The sequence below is a fragment of the Dromiciops gliroides genome, chromosome 2 (assembly GCF_019393635.1).
Source record: "Dromiciops gliroides isolate mDroGli1 chromosome 2, mDroGli1.pri, whole genome shotgun sequence".
In the NCBI taxonomy this organism is placed as follows: Eukaryota; Metazoa; Chordata; class Mammalia; order Microbiotheria; family Microbiotheriidae; genus Dromiciops; species Dromiciops gliroides.
The window spans coordinates 332,201,696-332,218,346 of record NC_057862.1 but is presented as its reverse complement, the minus strand read 5'-3'; the positions used below and the strand labels follow the sequence as shown (position 1 = coordinate 332,218,346).

Here is a 16,651-nt window from a genome sequence, read left to right as displayed (position 1 = left end):
ATCAAATGAGTAATTATCACAGTGCCTGGCACATAGTAGAAGCAATATAAATCATAATTATTATTATTATAATATATAAAATCCATTTATTTATCCATATGACTCACTCATATCACATGAGTGAAGTTAAGTAGTCAGGTTAATATAATATATGTTGACAATCCATGAAATTAAATTTTTCAAACCAATTTTTTTTCCTTATCATTATCAGGTGTTTTTTTCTTTCCCCATATCACTCATATAATTGATCCAGATCTCAAAAATCTCATGGTTTATCTTGACTCAGCTTTAGAAATATAAGATAATGTAGCAGAACTTGCAACACGAACCCTAGGTAACCATATTATAATATGTCAACAGTTGGCATATTATACTATGCCAGTGGCAGAGTGGAAATATTGCTCAACTTGGATTCATGAGAGACTTGATTTTTATATTATACCTTGGGTCCTACCTTGTATCTTAACTTATAATGATGATTATAATCAAGTAACTTAATGTCTCAAAGTCTTAGCTTCCTCATCTGTTTGGGGTTTTTTGGTTTTTTGTTTTTGTTTTGTTTTGTTGTTTTTTAGTGAGGCAATTGGGGTTAAGTGACTTGCCCAGGGTCACACAGCTAGTAAGTGTTAAATGTCTGAGGCCAGATTTGAACTCAGGTACTCCTGAATCCAGGGCCAGTGCTCTATCCACTGCACCACCTAGCCGCCCCAGCTTCCTCATCTATAAAATGGAAATAATAATGCTGAATATACCAACCTCCTAGGGCTATGTTGGAGAACTAAGTAGAAAATATACATAAAAGTCTTTGTTAACTCTAAAGCATTATATCAATGTCAGATATTATTGACATAGAATTCATGTGCTATGCTTTAAGACATGGTAACTGATGTTTTATCTGGTTAAGAAGGTTATTATTATGTTACAGCATCCACTTTTAAATGTATTTTAAAATATATTACTCTGAAATGGAATAAATTCTTTTAAAATAGCTGCTATTGCGTTGTGCATCTAATTAATCAAGCCTAACTCTACTTAGCCTGATTATATGGAGCCACAGAGGTCCAAGAAAAAAAGGCTTGGCAGCAAAATATTGTTGCCTAACAATCCATCTACTGAATAAGAATTAACAATAGGAAATGACTGAGATGTCATAGCAATTGCTCTTCATACATTTAGGCTTGATGTCAGGGGGGAAAATTACTAACAGCGAGACCTATCCAAAAGAAGAATGGGCTACCTCAAGAGGAGGTAGGTTCCACCTTTTTTGAGGTCTTCAAGCAGAAGTTGGATAATAAAATATGCTAATTATATTGTAGTATAATTTTCTTTCAGGTGTAGGTTGGACTAGATGGCTACTGAGGTCTCATCCAACTAAAAGTTCTATGATTTTATGATTGATCCCAAATCTCCTAATCTCAGTGTTTGTTTGTTTGTTTGGTAGGTTGGTCTTTGTTTTGTTTTATACTACACATTAATCTTTATGTGGTTATTACATATGTTTTCACTGTGTATCACTGCTACATTGTTAGTGCCATTCCCATTCATCCTATATCTTTTGAATACAGGAGTGTTACTAGTCAAAATGCCCTTCCTATAGGTATTACTTAAGATATGAAAAAATGGGGATCATTACATACTTACAAATAAGCATTTGCTAAGCTGAGGAAGATAGTAGGCCCCTCTTCCCATATCTAGGTTTTCTTGCTTCTTTAAAGGATAGGCAGAGGAAGGATAGAGAACAAGGGCTTTTTGAAAATAAACTTCCTCATGAAATCCTACATATTCCATTGCATAGTAAAATAGCTGATCATAGCCATTGTGATTAATGTTAACCAGCTTCAGTTGTGAACCACTGTCAGTTCCAAAGAATCTTGAATGAAGCAATATTCATACTGGTGTTATGTTCCTTCTCCCTCCCATTTGCTTAATATTTTGATGCAGATTTATTTGTTTTTCAGTATTAAGCCCCATGTAAAAGACTGAAGAATTTCCTGTAGCATAAATTATGAATAGAAAAGAAATGATAGACATGTCTATAGACAGTACAGGAAAAAGTATCTTTTTAAAAAAAATGCTTCGGTTATATAACAAGTTAATGTTACAGTCAACTGAACCTTTCCAATTATATTCCTCAGCAAAATGGCATCTCTTCTCCTTCAATCTCAAATAATAGGTTTTTATACAAATGGTTAAGGGAAGAAATATATAACTTAAATTTCTTGTATAGTCACCAGGTTTGTACATTCCATTTTTATCCTTACTGATCAAAGACTTGTAGCTTCTTTAAACCATTCCTGTAACTAATTAAAAATGTATTCCAATTGGAATTTTCTTCTTTTTGCTAACCATTTCAATATGTGGGGGAAGTTTCTAACAGTAATAACATAAAATTACTCAAAACTATGTAATGACTCAGTATTTGAACCCCATGAATAAAATATGAGGTGTATTTAAATTGTGGCAGGTTGATGAGGAAATGCAGTATGTCCTCACTGGCAAACCTTTTTAAGAAATCACATTACTTTTCACTTTTGCCATTATTATTAAAGCTCATCTATCTACCATCCTACTGAAAGCCAGAACACCTCCATTAGAATGTTAAAACCATCATTCCCTTTTAGAGAATGTTAAATTCACAGGTGCTACGGAACAGAATTATAGGATAAAAGCAATATAGAGCCTAATTGAAACTGATCTTGTCTCTCAAATAGCCTTCTGAAATTGACCATCCTTGCACCCTTATGAACTGCTGAGCTCTCATCTTCTGAAACTGATGATGGAGCAGGTGTTTTCCTACTTTGTACAACATTCTACAGTTGGATGATCCAGTATGATTTGAAGATGGAGAGAGAAGACTGTTGAACAAATAGTAGTCATGAAGTGTTGATCATTCCCCAATGGGCTTCCATTGCCCTTGACATCAGAATATCTTCAGTTTCTATTTGCTTTGTAGAATTCTTTCACTTTCATTTTAAAGTCACCTTAGAGTTGACATAAATGCATATGTATTATGAAAGTAATACATGCAAATAATGTTTAAAAGAGTGACAGAATTGGTCTGTGTCCATGAACTTACATTTTAATCACTATCTAAAATTTTTATTAATAAATATAAATATGTACTGAAGTAACTAAATTACTTTTCTAGGAATTTATTGTCAGTGTTTAATATGACAGGTGTACCTTCATGACACTAAACATCTAGATAAAATGAAAAAAAATCAATATAAAATACAGATGTTTTCTCTGCATGATGTAAATATTTAAATATTTTTATAAACATTTCTATTCTTTAAATGGGAAGTTGATTTATTTTAGTTTTCTATTCAGATAGTCATAATAAATATATAACAACTTTAGAAACAAGTAGCCCAGTATAGTTCTCATCCCAGTTCTACCACAACCTCATTATGAACATTAAGCAAATTGCACCTCAGTTTCTTCCTCAATAAAACTAGGTACTTAGATTAGATGACCTCTAAGGTCCATTCCAGTTCTAAAAATGTAAGATCCTATAATTATATACATATATAAAACATATGTTGTGTATTGTATATGTTTATAAATATATACATATGTGCATGCATATTTGTGTTTATTTGTATATACATAAGTATATGTGTTTGTGTGCATACAAATATACATATGCATTTATATATGTGCATATATACATGTTTGTATCCATATATGTAATTTGTAAATACCATAATATATCAAATTATTTATGTCAACAGATATCCAAATCTCTTCAGTTGATATCGATACTGGTTCTTCATGTTTTTCATGTTCACTGACCTCTGTATTTTTAACTGTAGATTAATGCATACTCTAATTGAGAGTATTGTTGGAACTTTGTGTTGTGTTCTCTGTGGGCATGACTCCAAATCCTGTTCCCTGTTCTGGTTCAATGTTGGGAGAAGTCACTGGACAATGAACAAATGAGGAAGTTTACTTTGCTCTTACATAGCAAGGAAATAGAACAAGGAACAACCACCTCTACCTCCTACCCTTTACCCCAACCCTCACCCCATTTCCAATGAAACATTTCTTGTCAATCAATCATCAGGATATGGTGACTTGCATGGTCTCAGGTACCCAACAAGTCTAAGGCATCCACTATTCAGAGATGGGACCTTTTATGCATGCAGATCAAAAAACTGAATCAGGGAAACTGGCCAATCAGGTTGCCTGATGCAGAGGAAGCTATGTCAGGACATCAATGTTCCTATTACATTGAGTCTTTTTTAAAGTTTCTTTTGTTTTATATTCCCTTAATCTTCCTCCAGTTTAAGTGAATGGATTTTGGTTTTAGAATAATAAAAATGTAGAACCAAAATATTCTGACTTTGGGAGAACAATTTAAAATTAGAATAAAGTTATAAAATAAATCATGATTCTATATATGTTTACCATCATATCTGAAAGATTTTAAAACATAGTTGATGGAAATCATATTTGTAATTGCTATTCCTGAATATCTTTACCTTACTATCTCAAAATTGATATTTTTACGTATAACACAAGTTGTATTATTTTGGAATAAGCAATAGTATTATAATGGAATAAGCAATTAAGCAATAGATTTGTACTCAGAAGACATGATATTGTATCTTGCCTCTGCCACTTGTAAGGTGAGTGAACTTAGGCAAGCTTCTTCAACTTTTTAATCTTCACTTTCTTCATCTGGGAAATAAGGATAATGATATTTATGCAACTAATCTAACTTTACTGTTGCAAGGACCTTTATAATTTGGAAGATCTCTGAATAATAATTTCATATTTTATGAGCTGCCATGACCAAAACAAATAAACAAAGGAGTGAATGGACAAATAAATAAATAAATAAATGACCTGGTGACCAATATTTTAATAATAAGCCTTGTGGTACTTAGCTAAAGCAACTAGACAGCACAATGCATAGCATATTGGACTTGGAATCAGTATGTCGTTATTGTTGTTGTTCTTGTTCAGTCATGTTCAACACTTCATGGCCCCATTTGGGGTTTTTCTTGGTAGAGATATTGGCATGGTTTACCATGTCCTTCTCCAGCTCATTTTATAGATGAAGAAATTGAGATAAACATAGTTAAATGCTTTACCCAGTGTCATACAGCTAGTAAGTATCTGAGGCCAGATTTGAACTCAGCAAGAGGAGTTATCCTGACTCCAGGCCCAGCACCCTATCCACTGTGCCACCCACCTGCCTGGAATCACAAAGATCAAAGTTCAAATGTGGCCTCAGACACTAACTGTGTGACCCTGGGAAAATCACATAACTGCTGTCTGCCTCAATTTCCTCATCTGTCAAGTTAGGATCTACATCTAAGGATTCTTGTGAAGATCAAATGAAATAATATTTGTAAAGCACTTAGCATAGTCCCTGACTCATGGAAGGAACTTAAAAATGCTTACCCCTCCCCCTGTGCTTAGAACTATGCCAGTTCTTAGATGCCAGACATAAAGCCCTTCTCATTGGTAGCATCTACAACAGCTTGTACACCACTGCCATGGTCTTTGAAAGCCCAGAGTTGTGTCACAATGAGACATTAGTATAGAGTTTTAATTGAAGTGTTATGAAGGAATTTCATGTGAATTTCAATTTCATATGAAGAACTTTGTCAACTATCAAGTTGAGCTATTTATTATGTCTAGCTCCTAGGATCTCAAGGCAGTGGTTTTCAACCTTCTTGGAAGTGGGATACCTTCACTTGGAAGGCAATAAAGTTCCCAGGATTGTTGACTTAGAGAAGGAAGGGACTTTCATTGTCCCCTATTCCAATCCCATTATTGTATAGATAAAAAACAAAAACAAAACTGAGGCTCAGAGAGATTGTGACTTGCTCAAGGCCACACAGGTACTAAGTGGAAAAGCTTGGACTTGAACCTGAGGTTTTCACACCCCAGGCTCTTTCCATGGCACCATTCTATCTCCCTAGAAAGAGCATAGAGCCAGTAGTTAGAAAACTGGGTTCTATTCCTAGCAGATACCAACTGAACGACACTAAGCAAGTTCCCTAGAAACCTCTTTATATCTTGTTTTCATCTGCACAAGAACAATGCTTATCCTACCTACTTTACAAGATTGTTATAAGCATTCTGTGAGACAGTTGATGTGAAAGGACTTTCTTCACCACCAAGTCTCTACTACATCCTTATACCTCTCAAGTATTCCATTTAATGACTCGATACCTTTATGCACTTCTCTAAGGCTCTATGTGTGTGTGTGTGTGTGTGTGTGTGTGTGTGTGTGTGTGTGTGTGTGTGTGTGTGATGGACCCCTCTGACATTGTGGTGAAGCCTATCAAACCCTTCTCAGAGTAATGTTTTTCAATGCACAAAATAAAATGCACAGTCTTACAAATGAAACCAATTCTATTGAAATAAGGTTATCAATATTTTTGAAAATCGTGGATTTCAAGGGAAGAACCTCTGCTCTAACATTATAAGTTTAAGAGCACTGTTGATGTACATTAGTAGAGAAGTCCTCACTGAAAATTCCCTGTACCAAAGAAATCACAATACAGTTGAAAACAAAAGAAATAAGAAATACAGCCAAACAAAAGGTATTTTTACCTTTCATTTGATTATAGGACAATTCCTGCAAGTACTGTCATATAAACATTTACTCTTCCAACTGAAACAAAGCCAGCTGTTTTGTTTTCTAATTTAAAAAAAAATGGGGACTGAGAAACACTTCTGTAGGCACATGAAAACTGATGGCCAGATGTTACAATATCCTGTGGCACAATGGCCCCAGATTTTGTGATTTGTGCTTAAGAGAAATATGCCTCCTATCCTAGCATCTTAACTGGTGTTTCCTCCTCTTGTCATGCAGTTTCAGCAAAATACATTGTGTACTAAGAAGGCATTCTTTCTTATTTTTTTTAACAGATGGATATACGACTGATGACATTGAATTTTACTGGCGTGGAGATGATAATGCAGTCACAGGAGTGACAAAGATAGAATTGCCACAGTTCTCTATTGTTGATTACAAACTGATTACCAAGAAGGTTGTTTTCTCCACAGGTTGGTGCTAGGGAGGAGGGGAAGGGGGGAAAGGTGTCTTCCACAAGGGGTGAGATGGGAATGAATATATGTAACTCTCTGGTGGTAACAGAGGAGACATGGTATAAGATGAACAAACTCTACTGATTCATTTAAAACTAAAATTCTAGTCCTCTCTAAGATGAATTATTTTGTGAAACTTCCACACTATTTTGAGTTTAGCCTACTTTTTCAGTCAAGTAGAACAAGTAGAGAGTAGTAAAACTGTAAAAAAAATTAAAAAATCAAGAGGGTCTTCTGGGACGATTTGTGGTAGAGTGAAGGCAAAAGAAGTAAAACAGTTTCTGCCAACCTCAATGTTTTGACCTACCACTACTTTGAATATAGGGATTAGATTCAACTTTGGGTGAGGTGCTCAAACTGTTTGAAGTACTGGAGGTCTAGTGACTCAAACACTGGTTTGGACCATCCCTATATTTGTTGATAATTCTTTTGATATGCTGAATTGGTAAGAAATGTTAAAATTTATTAAGGGTAAATCTACCATGTCAGATAATAGATTAAGTCAGGAAAAGCAGTCTGGTAAAAAAGACCAGTATGTTAGGGTTTTTCATTTTGTTTTGTTTTTTCAGATAGTGTGTGAGTAAGTGAGTGAGTGAGTAAGTGAGTGGGTGGGTGAATGTAAATGTGTGTGTGTGTGTGTGTGTGTGTTTTAAGAGTACTTCAGTACCTCTTTAAACAACCCCTGTTCTGCTTTACTGCCAGGAAGTTTTGCAGACCATCCCTTGGTGCAAAGAAGAAATGAAAATCAACAACATTAGTATTTTTGATGGCTAAGATGAGTTTTGTAATCACAACTTTATGTTTTCTTTGCAAAGTCCAAGAGGGGTGCAGAAAAAGATTTTGAAACCTAAACTGCTCATTCAGGGACAAATAATTAATCCAGAGGAACACCTTCTTTATGCATGGACCTAATCCCAGTCCAGGGAAATCCAATGGAAATGAGGTCTTCTCTAAGCAGTTAATCCTATGCCAGCTGCCTTTCCCATTCTCCTAGTGATAGTCCAACTCTTTTTTTTGTCCCAGCAAGTTACTTGAAACCGTACCATGATACTGGTGGACAAAATCTAAATGGCAGCCATCTTAGAGAAAGGAATGAGAGAAATGAATCTCTACTCCCCTAGGCTTCTAAACCTTTACGAGCGGCCCTCATCAATGACTCCATCCTTACATTTCCTTGTTCAACTTTAATTCTCCCTGTTAGACCTAAGGAATATTTTTTTTTCTCCATTTCTATCAATTTGTCTTTGGAACCATTTTAATGCCCCCACCACTAAGTTATTATGCTCACTCTTTCCTGGAATGAACAAGACATAGGATGGGATTGGAAGGCATTAGGCAATAATTGATGACAGAGATTTCTAAGAAACTTGGCTTGAATTAAATTGGATAGACAGATCAAAGCCACATTGTGCAGGGCTTACATTGCCATGCCAGAGAGTTTTTACTTTATTTTTTTTAATAGGTAGGGAATGTCCAAGAGTTTTTGTATAGAGGAGTGATATGACTGGAGTCATGAATTAAGAAAATTACTAAACTGGTATGAGAGGGATGTACTGAATAGGTGGAATAATGGAGGGAGTAAGACTAATTAAGAGTCTCTTCCAATGGTAATAGTGAGGTGAAATAAAGACCAGAGCAAAATGGTGAAAAAACTGAGAAATATTGCAGTGGAAGAGTATATATATATATATATATATATATATATATATATATATATATATATATATACACACATATATATACACACACACACACACATATATATATGTGTATATGTATATATATGTATATATATAAAGAGTATATATATATATATATACATATATATACATATATGTATATGTATAATTTATTGAAAATCTGGAAAGGAGAGAAGAAAATATCAAAGATCATTTTTAGGGTAGAAACCTGAATGACCCGGATGAGCCAGTAGATAGAACACTAAACATTGAATCAGGAAGATCTAAGTTCAAATCCATCCTCCTTGTTTTGTTTTTTGTTTTGGGGCAGGGCAATGAGGGTTAAGTGACTTGCCCAGAGTCACACAGCTAGTAAGTGTCAAGTGTCAGAGGGCAGATTTGAACTTAGGGCCTGAATCCAGGGCACCAGTGCTTTAACTACTGCACCACCTAGCTGCCCCCAAATCCATCCTCCTTACTAGCTGTGAGATGGGCAAGTCACTTCATCCCTGCCTCTGTTTGTAAAATGGGGATAATAATTACACTTATCAGCAGGGTTATTATGAGGAACAAATAAGATAGTTGTAAAGCACTTAGCACAGCACCTGGTATATAGTAGGTATTTAATAAATGCTTCTTCCTTTCTCCTTCCCTTCCCATCTTCAAAAATGGAGGTTACGCAGAGTGACAAGTTTGGGGAAACATTAAACTTCCCATGTTATGGAACCTCTAGTTGGAATTATCCACCAAATGAAAGGTTGTAGGACGGGAAGAAGAGTTGAACATATAAAGATGGTGCTATCTTCATAGAGCTAATAATAGAATGGGAATGAATGAACTCAATAAGGGAGAGCCAATATAGAAAAAAGAGGGTCTAGGATAGTATATTAGAGGACATATCCATGCTCAAGTGGTCAGAGTAGGAAGAGGACTTAACAAATCAAAAAAGGACTAATCATAGAAGAAATGTCATTGTCAGGGAAGTGGAGAAAATAGAAATTGCCTAAGATGAAGGGTCACCAGTCAGTTGAGTCAGAAGTTAAATCTAGGCATTCCTGATATCAAGCACACTAGACCTAAACCACTTTTCCCCATTAAAAGCTATAAACTCAGATCCCCTGTTCACAGGAGCATCTCTTACCCTGGAGCAATAAGTGGGTTTATAATTATGTGTGGAGAAGATGTGCAAGCAGATAGGGATATGTTAATGATAGCAGGCACTTCAAAGATATTAGATGATAGTAATGGTTCCTAAACCTTCTCTTTCAGGCTCTTACCCCAGGCTGTCCCTCAGCTTCAAGCTTAAGAGAAACATCGGATACTTCATCTTGCAGACCTACATGCCCTCCATTCTGATTACTATTCTCTCATGGGTTTCCTTCTGGATTAACTATGATGCCTCAGCAGCACGAGTAGCTTTAGGTAGGCCGTTTTCGTGTAGCTTGGTAAATTTGTTTTTCCTTGAACTTGTGATGCGTGATGAGGCCAGATCAGGACATGCTAAGAAGATTTGGCTGTTAGGCCTTGGGCAATCTGATTCAGCATTAAATCAATTAAACACAAATTAAAACTCTTTCATGTCAGAATTAGTTAAGCGTATGGTTGTTGGTAATGAAATTAGTCCCATCATCTTGATGTTATTATTGAAGCTTATTCCTATAACATTATTCACATGATTATTTCATGGTACCTGTTTAACATATTTCAGAATTCAAGTTATTTATTTCAAGTAAGTCTATTTTATGGGTCAGAAACAGAGAGATAGAATGGTGTATATTTAAGTCTCTATATTATTTTGTTTGGGGTTTGAATAGCAAGAGGCACCAAAATAGACATACTATTAAAGCAAAGTTGCCGTGGCTTATCCTATTCTTGAGAAAGTTCAAGTTATTACATGAGAGGGAGGAGGAGAGGAGGGAAGAGACAATAAAGAATTATGCTTTCTGGGGATTTTGGTAATAGCAAATTTATTATAGCTGTGATTGTAGGAGGATCACATAAAATAATTACCATTATAGGAAAAGTAAAATGACATCAGAAAAAAAGAACATAACTGTGAAGGAGAAGACAGTGTAGGAATGTTCCACTGTGCTCCCCAAAGAACATTGTTTACAATATACAGAGCTCCTGAGCTCAAGGAAAAAGGAAATTATAATTTTCTTCAATTCTCTTTGAGGGTAATTAGGCTTGGAAACAATATTCTCAGTGATTGTCAGAGATGGAACATGAGGATGGAGAAACCATTAATCTGTTAACATGTCTTAATGGTAAAGCTTTGCTAAATATGGTAATTCAATTCAACTGGCACTTAAATGCCTCTTGTGTACCTAGAGCTATGTCATAGAGGATATAAAGAAGAATCATATACAGTCCCTGTCTTCATGGAGCTTACATTCTAGAAAGAATAATAGTGGGGCAGCTAGGTGGCGCAGTGGATAGAGCACCAGCCCTGGATTCAGGAGGACCTGAGTTCAAATCCGTCCTCAGACACTTAACAATTACTAGCTGTGTGACCTTGGGCAAGTCACTTAACCCCAATTGCCTCACAAAAAAACAAAGCAAACAAACAAAAAGAATAATAGCAAGGAATTCAAATTAGCATATTTAATGGAACTTTCTTATTCTTTCAGGAATTACCACTGTACTTACAATGACAACCATCAATACTCATCTTCGAGAAACTCTCCCCAAAATTCCTTATGTGAAAGCCATTGACATGTATCTTATGGGGTGCTTTGTCTTTGTGTTCATGGCACTGCTGGAGTATGCGCTGGTCAACTACATCTTCTTTGGTAGGGGACCCCAGCGTCAAAAGAAAGCAGCTGAAAAAGCTGCCAATGCCAACAATGAGAAGTTGCGCATGGATGTGAACAAGGTAAATGAGTCCATAGTCTTACTTCTTAAAATAACAGACCTCCCAGAGATATAAGCAAACTTAGAAAATATTAAATCCAGTAGTCTCACTTTACAGCTAAGGAAACTAAGGCCCAGGGAGGTTAAATGCCTATGATCACATAGACATTGAGTGACAGAGGAAACCCAGGTCTTCTAACATCTACTTTATTATACTTTCCATTGATTAGAGCAACCACTTTGCCTAGTGCCAAAGGTTGTTTTTAAGAATGTGCAAGCACTTGAGAAGCCCATTAATTCAAACAGGCATTAAACATTGTTTTCAATACCTCCTCACCTGCTCTGTTCCATCAGGAGCTGGGTTCACTGAGCTTCTTATTGACTTCCTTACCAAATATCATTTTCATATCTTTGATATCTGTGATATCTTTCATATCATATATTCGATATATTTCAATCCCAATGACTTCAGTAAAGATAACACACACTGGCTCTAGTGCTTTAATATTCATCCCAAATAATATTAACAGATAATTGTAGGGTTTTGTGGCCTATTGAGGGTTTTATAGCAATGATACTGTAGTACCAACATAATTTCTCAACCACAAATATTCATTTTGAATTTTTTGCCATAACATTTTATATCTAGAATCTACTAAACATTACTATTCACGGCTCAAATTTTATACTCATACTATTTAAATCTAATTTTTAAATTGATCAAGCAAGGCATCATGCCCTAGAACATCATAATTAAGCTTCTGTTTAAATGGCCTTTTAGAATTAAAAAAATGCTAGAACTGAAAGGAGCCTTACCTTAAAGATGATCAACCGCACCTCTTTTGTTTTCCATATGAGGTGACTGGGGATCATAGAGTTTAAGTGACCATGCCATGTTCACATAAGTAGCCTGGATCCTAGGTCTCCACACTCCCATGTCATATTCTGTCCATTAAACCATACTACCTTCCCTCTCAATGAGGTTTTTAAATGCATTTGAATACCTCCAACTGGTTTGCAAGTCAGAAGTGGGTTTTTATGTCCTTGGATCAATATTTGTTGCTGAAATGATTCTAACCATCATAAGCTAACTGGTCCTACAGGGATCTTTTCTCAGGAAGTGTGAAGATACTGTTCTATACCATTCTATAGTCCACAGACATGTAACTGTGATGTGTCTCCCAGTATCCAGGCTACAAGGCATTGTACGACATTAATATTTCCTCCATCCAATCCCACAAAGCCTTTAACTAAAAAAAAAAAAAAACTCCTAAAAACTCTTAACTAAAGCAATATATTAAAGAATAAAATATGACAAAAGAAATTTCAGATTCTCTCTTTAAATTCCCTACTGTACGCATGGCATTATTTGAGAGAAAAACAAAAGTATTCCATAGGATAAAATTTTAGAATAAATGTAAATCAAATAAGATAACATTATCCTCAGTCACTCTTATCCATTACATTTTCCATAACTATTTGAATTTAATTTATTAATTTGGGGCTTAAAATAATTCATAGTTTTATAACTGATTGAATTAAGAGAAAAAATCAAGAGAATCCCAGAATTGGCAGTCAAGTATAAGGGTACAGAAAAGCCTATGAAGGGCATATACAGCATCAAAAGGAATTAATATATTTTCTTCCCTAGGGCTAGTTCTCAAATAGAGATCTATCCTATTCTCAAAACTTCCCAGAGGAAGAGAGAGTCTATTTCCCTTGATCAGAATTCCAATAAAACTATGCTTTTATTACAAGATCTCACAACTTGTTTTAAATGGCTCTTCATAATAATAATGCAGATTCTATACTCATTTAAATTGTACTCTACAACTTTCTGGAGCAGTGTATTTGTGTCCTTCACATACCACAGCAAACAAAATATGTATTCATCTATACTAGAGGTGATTTGATTGGTAGCTTTCACCCTAGTAGTTAGTCTAAAAAGCTGAATGAAACACAACTCAATATGCATTTCTTGTGAAGTCTATAGAAACATTATTTCAAAGTTCATCAATTATTTTTGAGGTCAGAACACCTGGGCTCATCAAGATTAGCCAAAAGGTTCAGTCACAGTGTGCAAAAATTCCAATCACCTCTGACTGCTGTTTTTTAGTCTCCTTCTGGAAGGAGGTCAGAGGCAGTTCACATCATTCTCCATATAGGATTTTGTTGTTGTTGCTGTTTCCATTATCACTATCGTGCATAATGTCAGTCCATTGCTTATTAAGAAATTTCCCTCCTGGCAACAGACAAAATGTAAGCTGCAATTCTTCAACTTTCTTAGTTTCCAACAATCATATAAGTAAGGGCTTCTTATGGGTCCATGAACCCCCAGGAGGTTCATGGATAACTTTCAGAGAGTCCATGAAATTGGATGGGAAAACATTTACGCCTTTATTTTCGCTAACCACTAATGGAAATTTAGCATTTCCTTCAATGGTTAAAAACATTTTGAGAAGAATTTCATAAGTAGACTTCATCAAACTGCCAAAAGTCCCATCTCACACACACACACACACACCCCAAAGGTTAAAAACCGCTGATCTAAGTGTTTTTATTGCTTTGGTGTTACATCTAGGTTTGACTTTGGGTGGGGAAGGGAGAAAAACATTTTCCAACATTATTATAGTTCTAACCATAAAATATTAGAATTGGAATGAATCTAAGAACATAGAATGTTAGAACTAGAAGAGACTTTAGAAATCATATAATCCAACCCTTCATTTTACAGATGAAGAAACTGATGCTTAGATAGATGAAATGATTTACTTAAAGTCACACAGCTCTGAATAGGGAGGAAGGGATTAGAAACAGAACCTCCAAAAAGGAAAATAATTACAAATAAATCCTCAAGTCATTTTTATTCAATTGATCATACTCAAAAATCCCTTTCTGACTATAAAAAAAACAGATAACCCTTAGTCAAAGCAAGTATCACTTACTTAATCAATTGGATTTATACTGCTACTCAAGGTAAAAAAAAATCCAAGTCTTCATCAGTTCCCCTCCCCTTCAATAGCTTTATGGAATCTTTTTTGAATGTCCTATTTCAATAAATGGAATGCTCTGTAAATGACATTTCTACACAGAACTCTGCTGACTCTTCCCAATTAGTCTAGCATTTTTCTTCTTGTGATGATTCTAATTTGCTCCTATTTTTTCCTAACTGTATTTCTTCTACCCTTACCTTTTTTTGCCTTTTAATTACTTCCAGATGATCAGATTTTCTTATACCTCCTCAATTTCTTTTTTGTACAAAGACCTAACTACATATGCACTCCTTTTTTCTTTCTGTATCCAATTCATTATGTATAGCTGCCCTTTTGCTGTCCTGGCCCTTGCCTCTCTGAAAAGCCTCCAATATATTTTCTATATTACTACTATCTAATACTATAATACTACATATTGACTATAGCCTTACAATTAAAGATGCACCAAGTTCTCTCCTTTTTCACTTTGCTCTCTCATGTTATGTGACATGCAACCCAGAATGATGGCGACTTGGGGCCCTGTCTTTATGTTGTGAGTTTGTGTCTTGTCTTTACTAGTATACTTAACCTTTTTGTAGCTTAAAGGCACTAAGCACTACTGATAGTAGGATGAGATATTAGGAAGAAACTAAGTTAAAATCCCATTCTGGTGTTTTGTGGTCTTTTATTGTAGCTTTGAAAGACCCTTTGCATTTATCTATGTCCAAGCTAACTTTGACCACCGATCCAATATAGCAGTATCAGTGAACTTAATTAGCACATTCTCTACTTTGTCTTCCAGATTTTTTATAAAGATATTAAACAAAATGGGACCCAATATCGATCTCTCTGGGACCCTACTGGAAACCTCTCCCCAACTAGACGGACTACCAATTACGATTACTCTCTGTATACGGTTAGATAGCCAGTTTTTGATCCATTTATTTGTATTTTTGTTGGAGCCAATTTGTATTAGCTGTTCCCTTAAGATAATGTATGGTGCTTTAGCAAATGTCTCATTGGCATCCAGATATATATCTGCTAAGATTTTTATAATGATCAAGTGTAATAAATAGACCCTAGAGGGGTTATGAGGGGTCGTTCATAATATAGCCTTGTTTACAGCCCAAGGCCTAGTTAACCAAATGGATCATATTGAGATTCTTTCTAATTATTTTTAAAAAAAGTTTATATTTCAAAGATAAGACTCATGGACACAGTTCCATTTTTCATGTTTTCTTTTCTTAGAGGTTGGGGGGTGGCTTTTCTTTCATGGGTGTTCTCAGTTTTCAATGGTAATGTGTCTTCTAGCCTAAAGTTATGTATTTATGTACAGGAAATGTTAAATTTGCATCAAGTCCTTGTCACTTCATTTTCATTTAGTCTTGACATGAATGTTACCATGGCTGATTCAGATCCATTGTAGTAAGAGGTGAGATGAAACAGTTGAGTTTCTGACCTGTCATATTTCCTGACTTCAATGGATCTCCCATAGGCCTAAGAAGAGCCTGGTTTTTTGGTCGTTGGCTACAATATAGTCATGCAATCTTCCTAAAGTTTTAATTTTAGATTTTTTTAATATAGTCTACAAATTTTAATTCCCCCTATATAATTCTATTTTCTAATAAGACTTCCCCTATTTTTTTTGTAAAATTGGCTGTTGCTGACTTTTTTTCCTATAAGGACTTGATGCTTGATGCTCTTTAATTATTGTGTCCTTCTAAATTTTCCATGTTTCTTTAAGTTTGTTCCATGTTAATATGTCACAAGATCACAGGCTTCATGATACCTTATTCACTGCCTTTGATGTTACAGTTAGTACTGAGTTCTACTCTGTGTGGGGTTAATTTTAAAATGTTTTTTATGACAGTTGAAAGATGGGACTTCCAACTTATTAGGTGCTATATTATGTTTTTTATCGGCATTATTCATTAGATGCTTAAATTTGGAAAGATACTTTAAAGGGCAAATTATATGTTTTGTGGTCATTCATTCATTCAATAAGTATTTGTTGACTAGCTATATTAGCTCAGGGATATCTAATTCACAAAGCTGTTGTTTTCAAACCTGAGCTTC

General features: G+C 35.1%; 1 protein-coding gene across 2 annotated transcripts in view; it reads left to right on the top strand.

The window, feature by feature from the left end:
- GABRB2 (gamma-aminobutyric acid type A receptor subunit beta2) overlaps positions 1 to 16,651 on the top strand; it is a 256,620-nt gene that overhangs the window by 206,183 nt on the left and 33,786 nt on the right. The window contains exons 6-9 of one of the 2 annotated variants that reach the window (XM_043989223.1): positions 6,892 to 7,029; positions 10,020 to 10,172; positions 11,381 to 11,625; positions 15,378 to 15,491. In XM_043989223.1, the coding sequence (XP_043845158.1) occupies positions 6,892 to 7,029; positions 10,020 to 10,172; positions 11,381 to 11,625; positions 15,378 to 15,491 (650 nt within the window). The remainder of the gene's footprint in view (positions 1 to 6,891; positions 7,030 to 10,019; positions 10,173 to 11,380; positions 11,626 to 15,377; positions 15,492 to 16,651) is intronic. The other variant, XM_043989224.1, reaches the window with a different exon arrangement.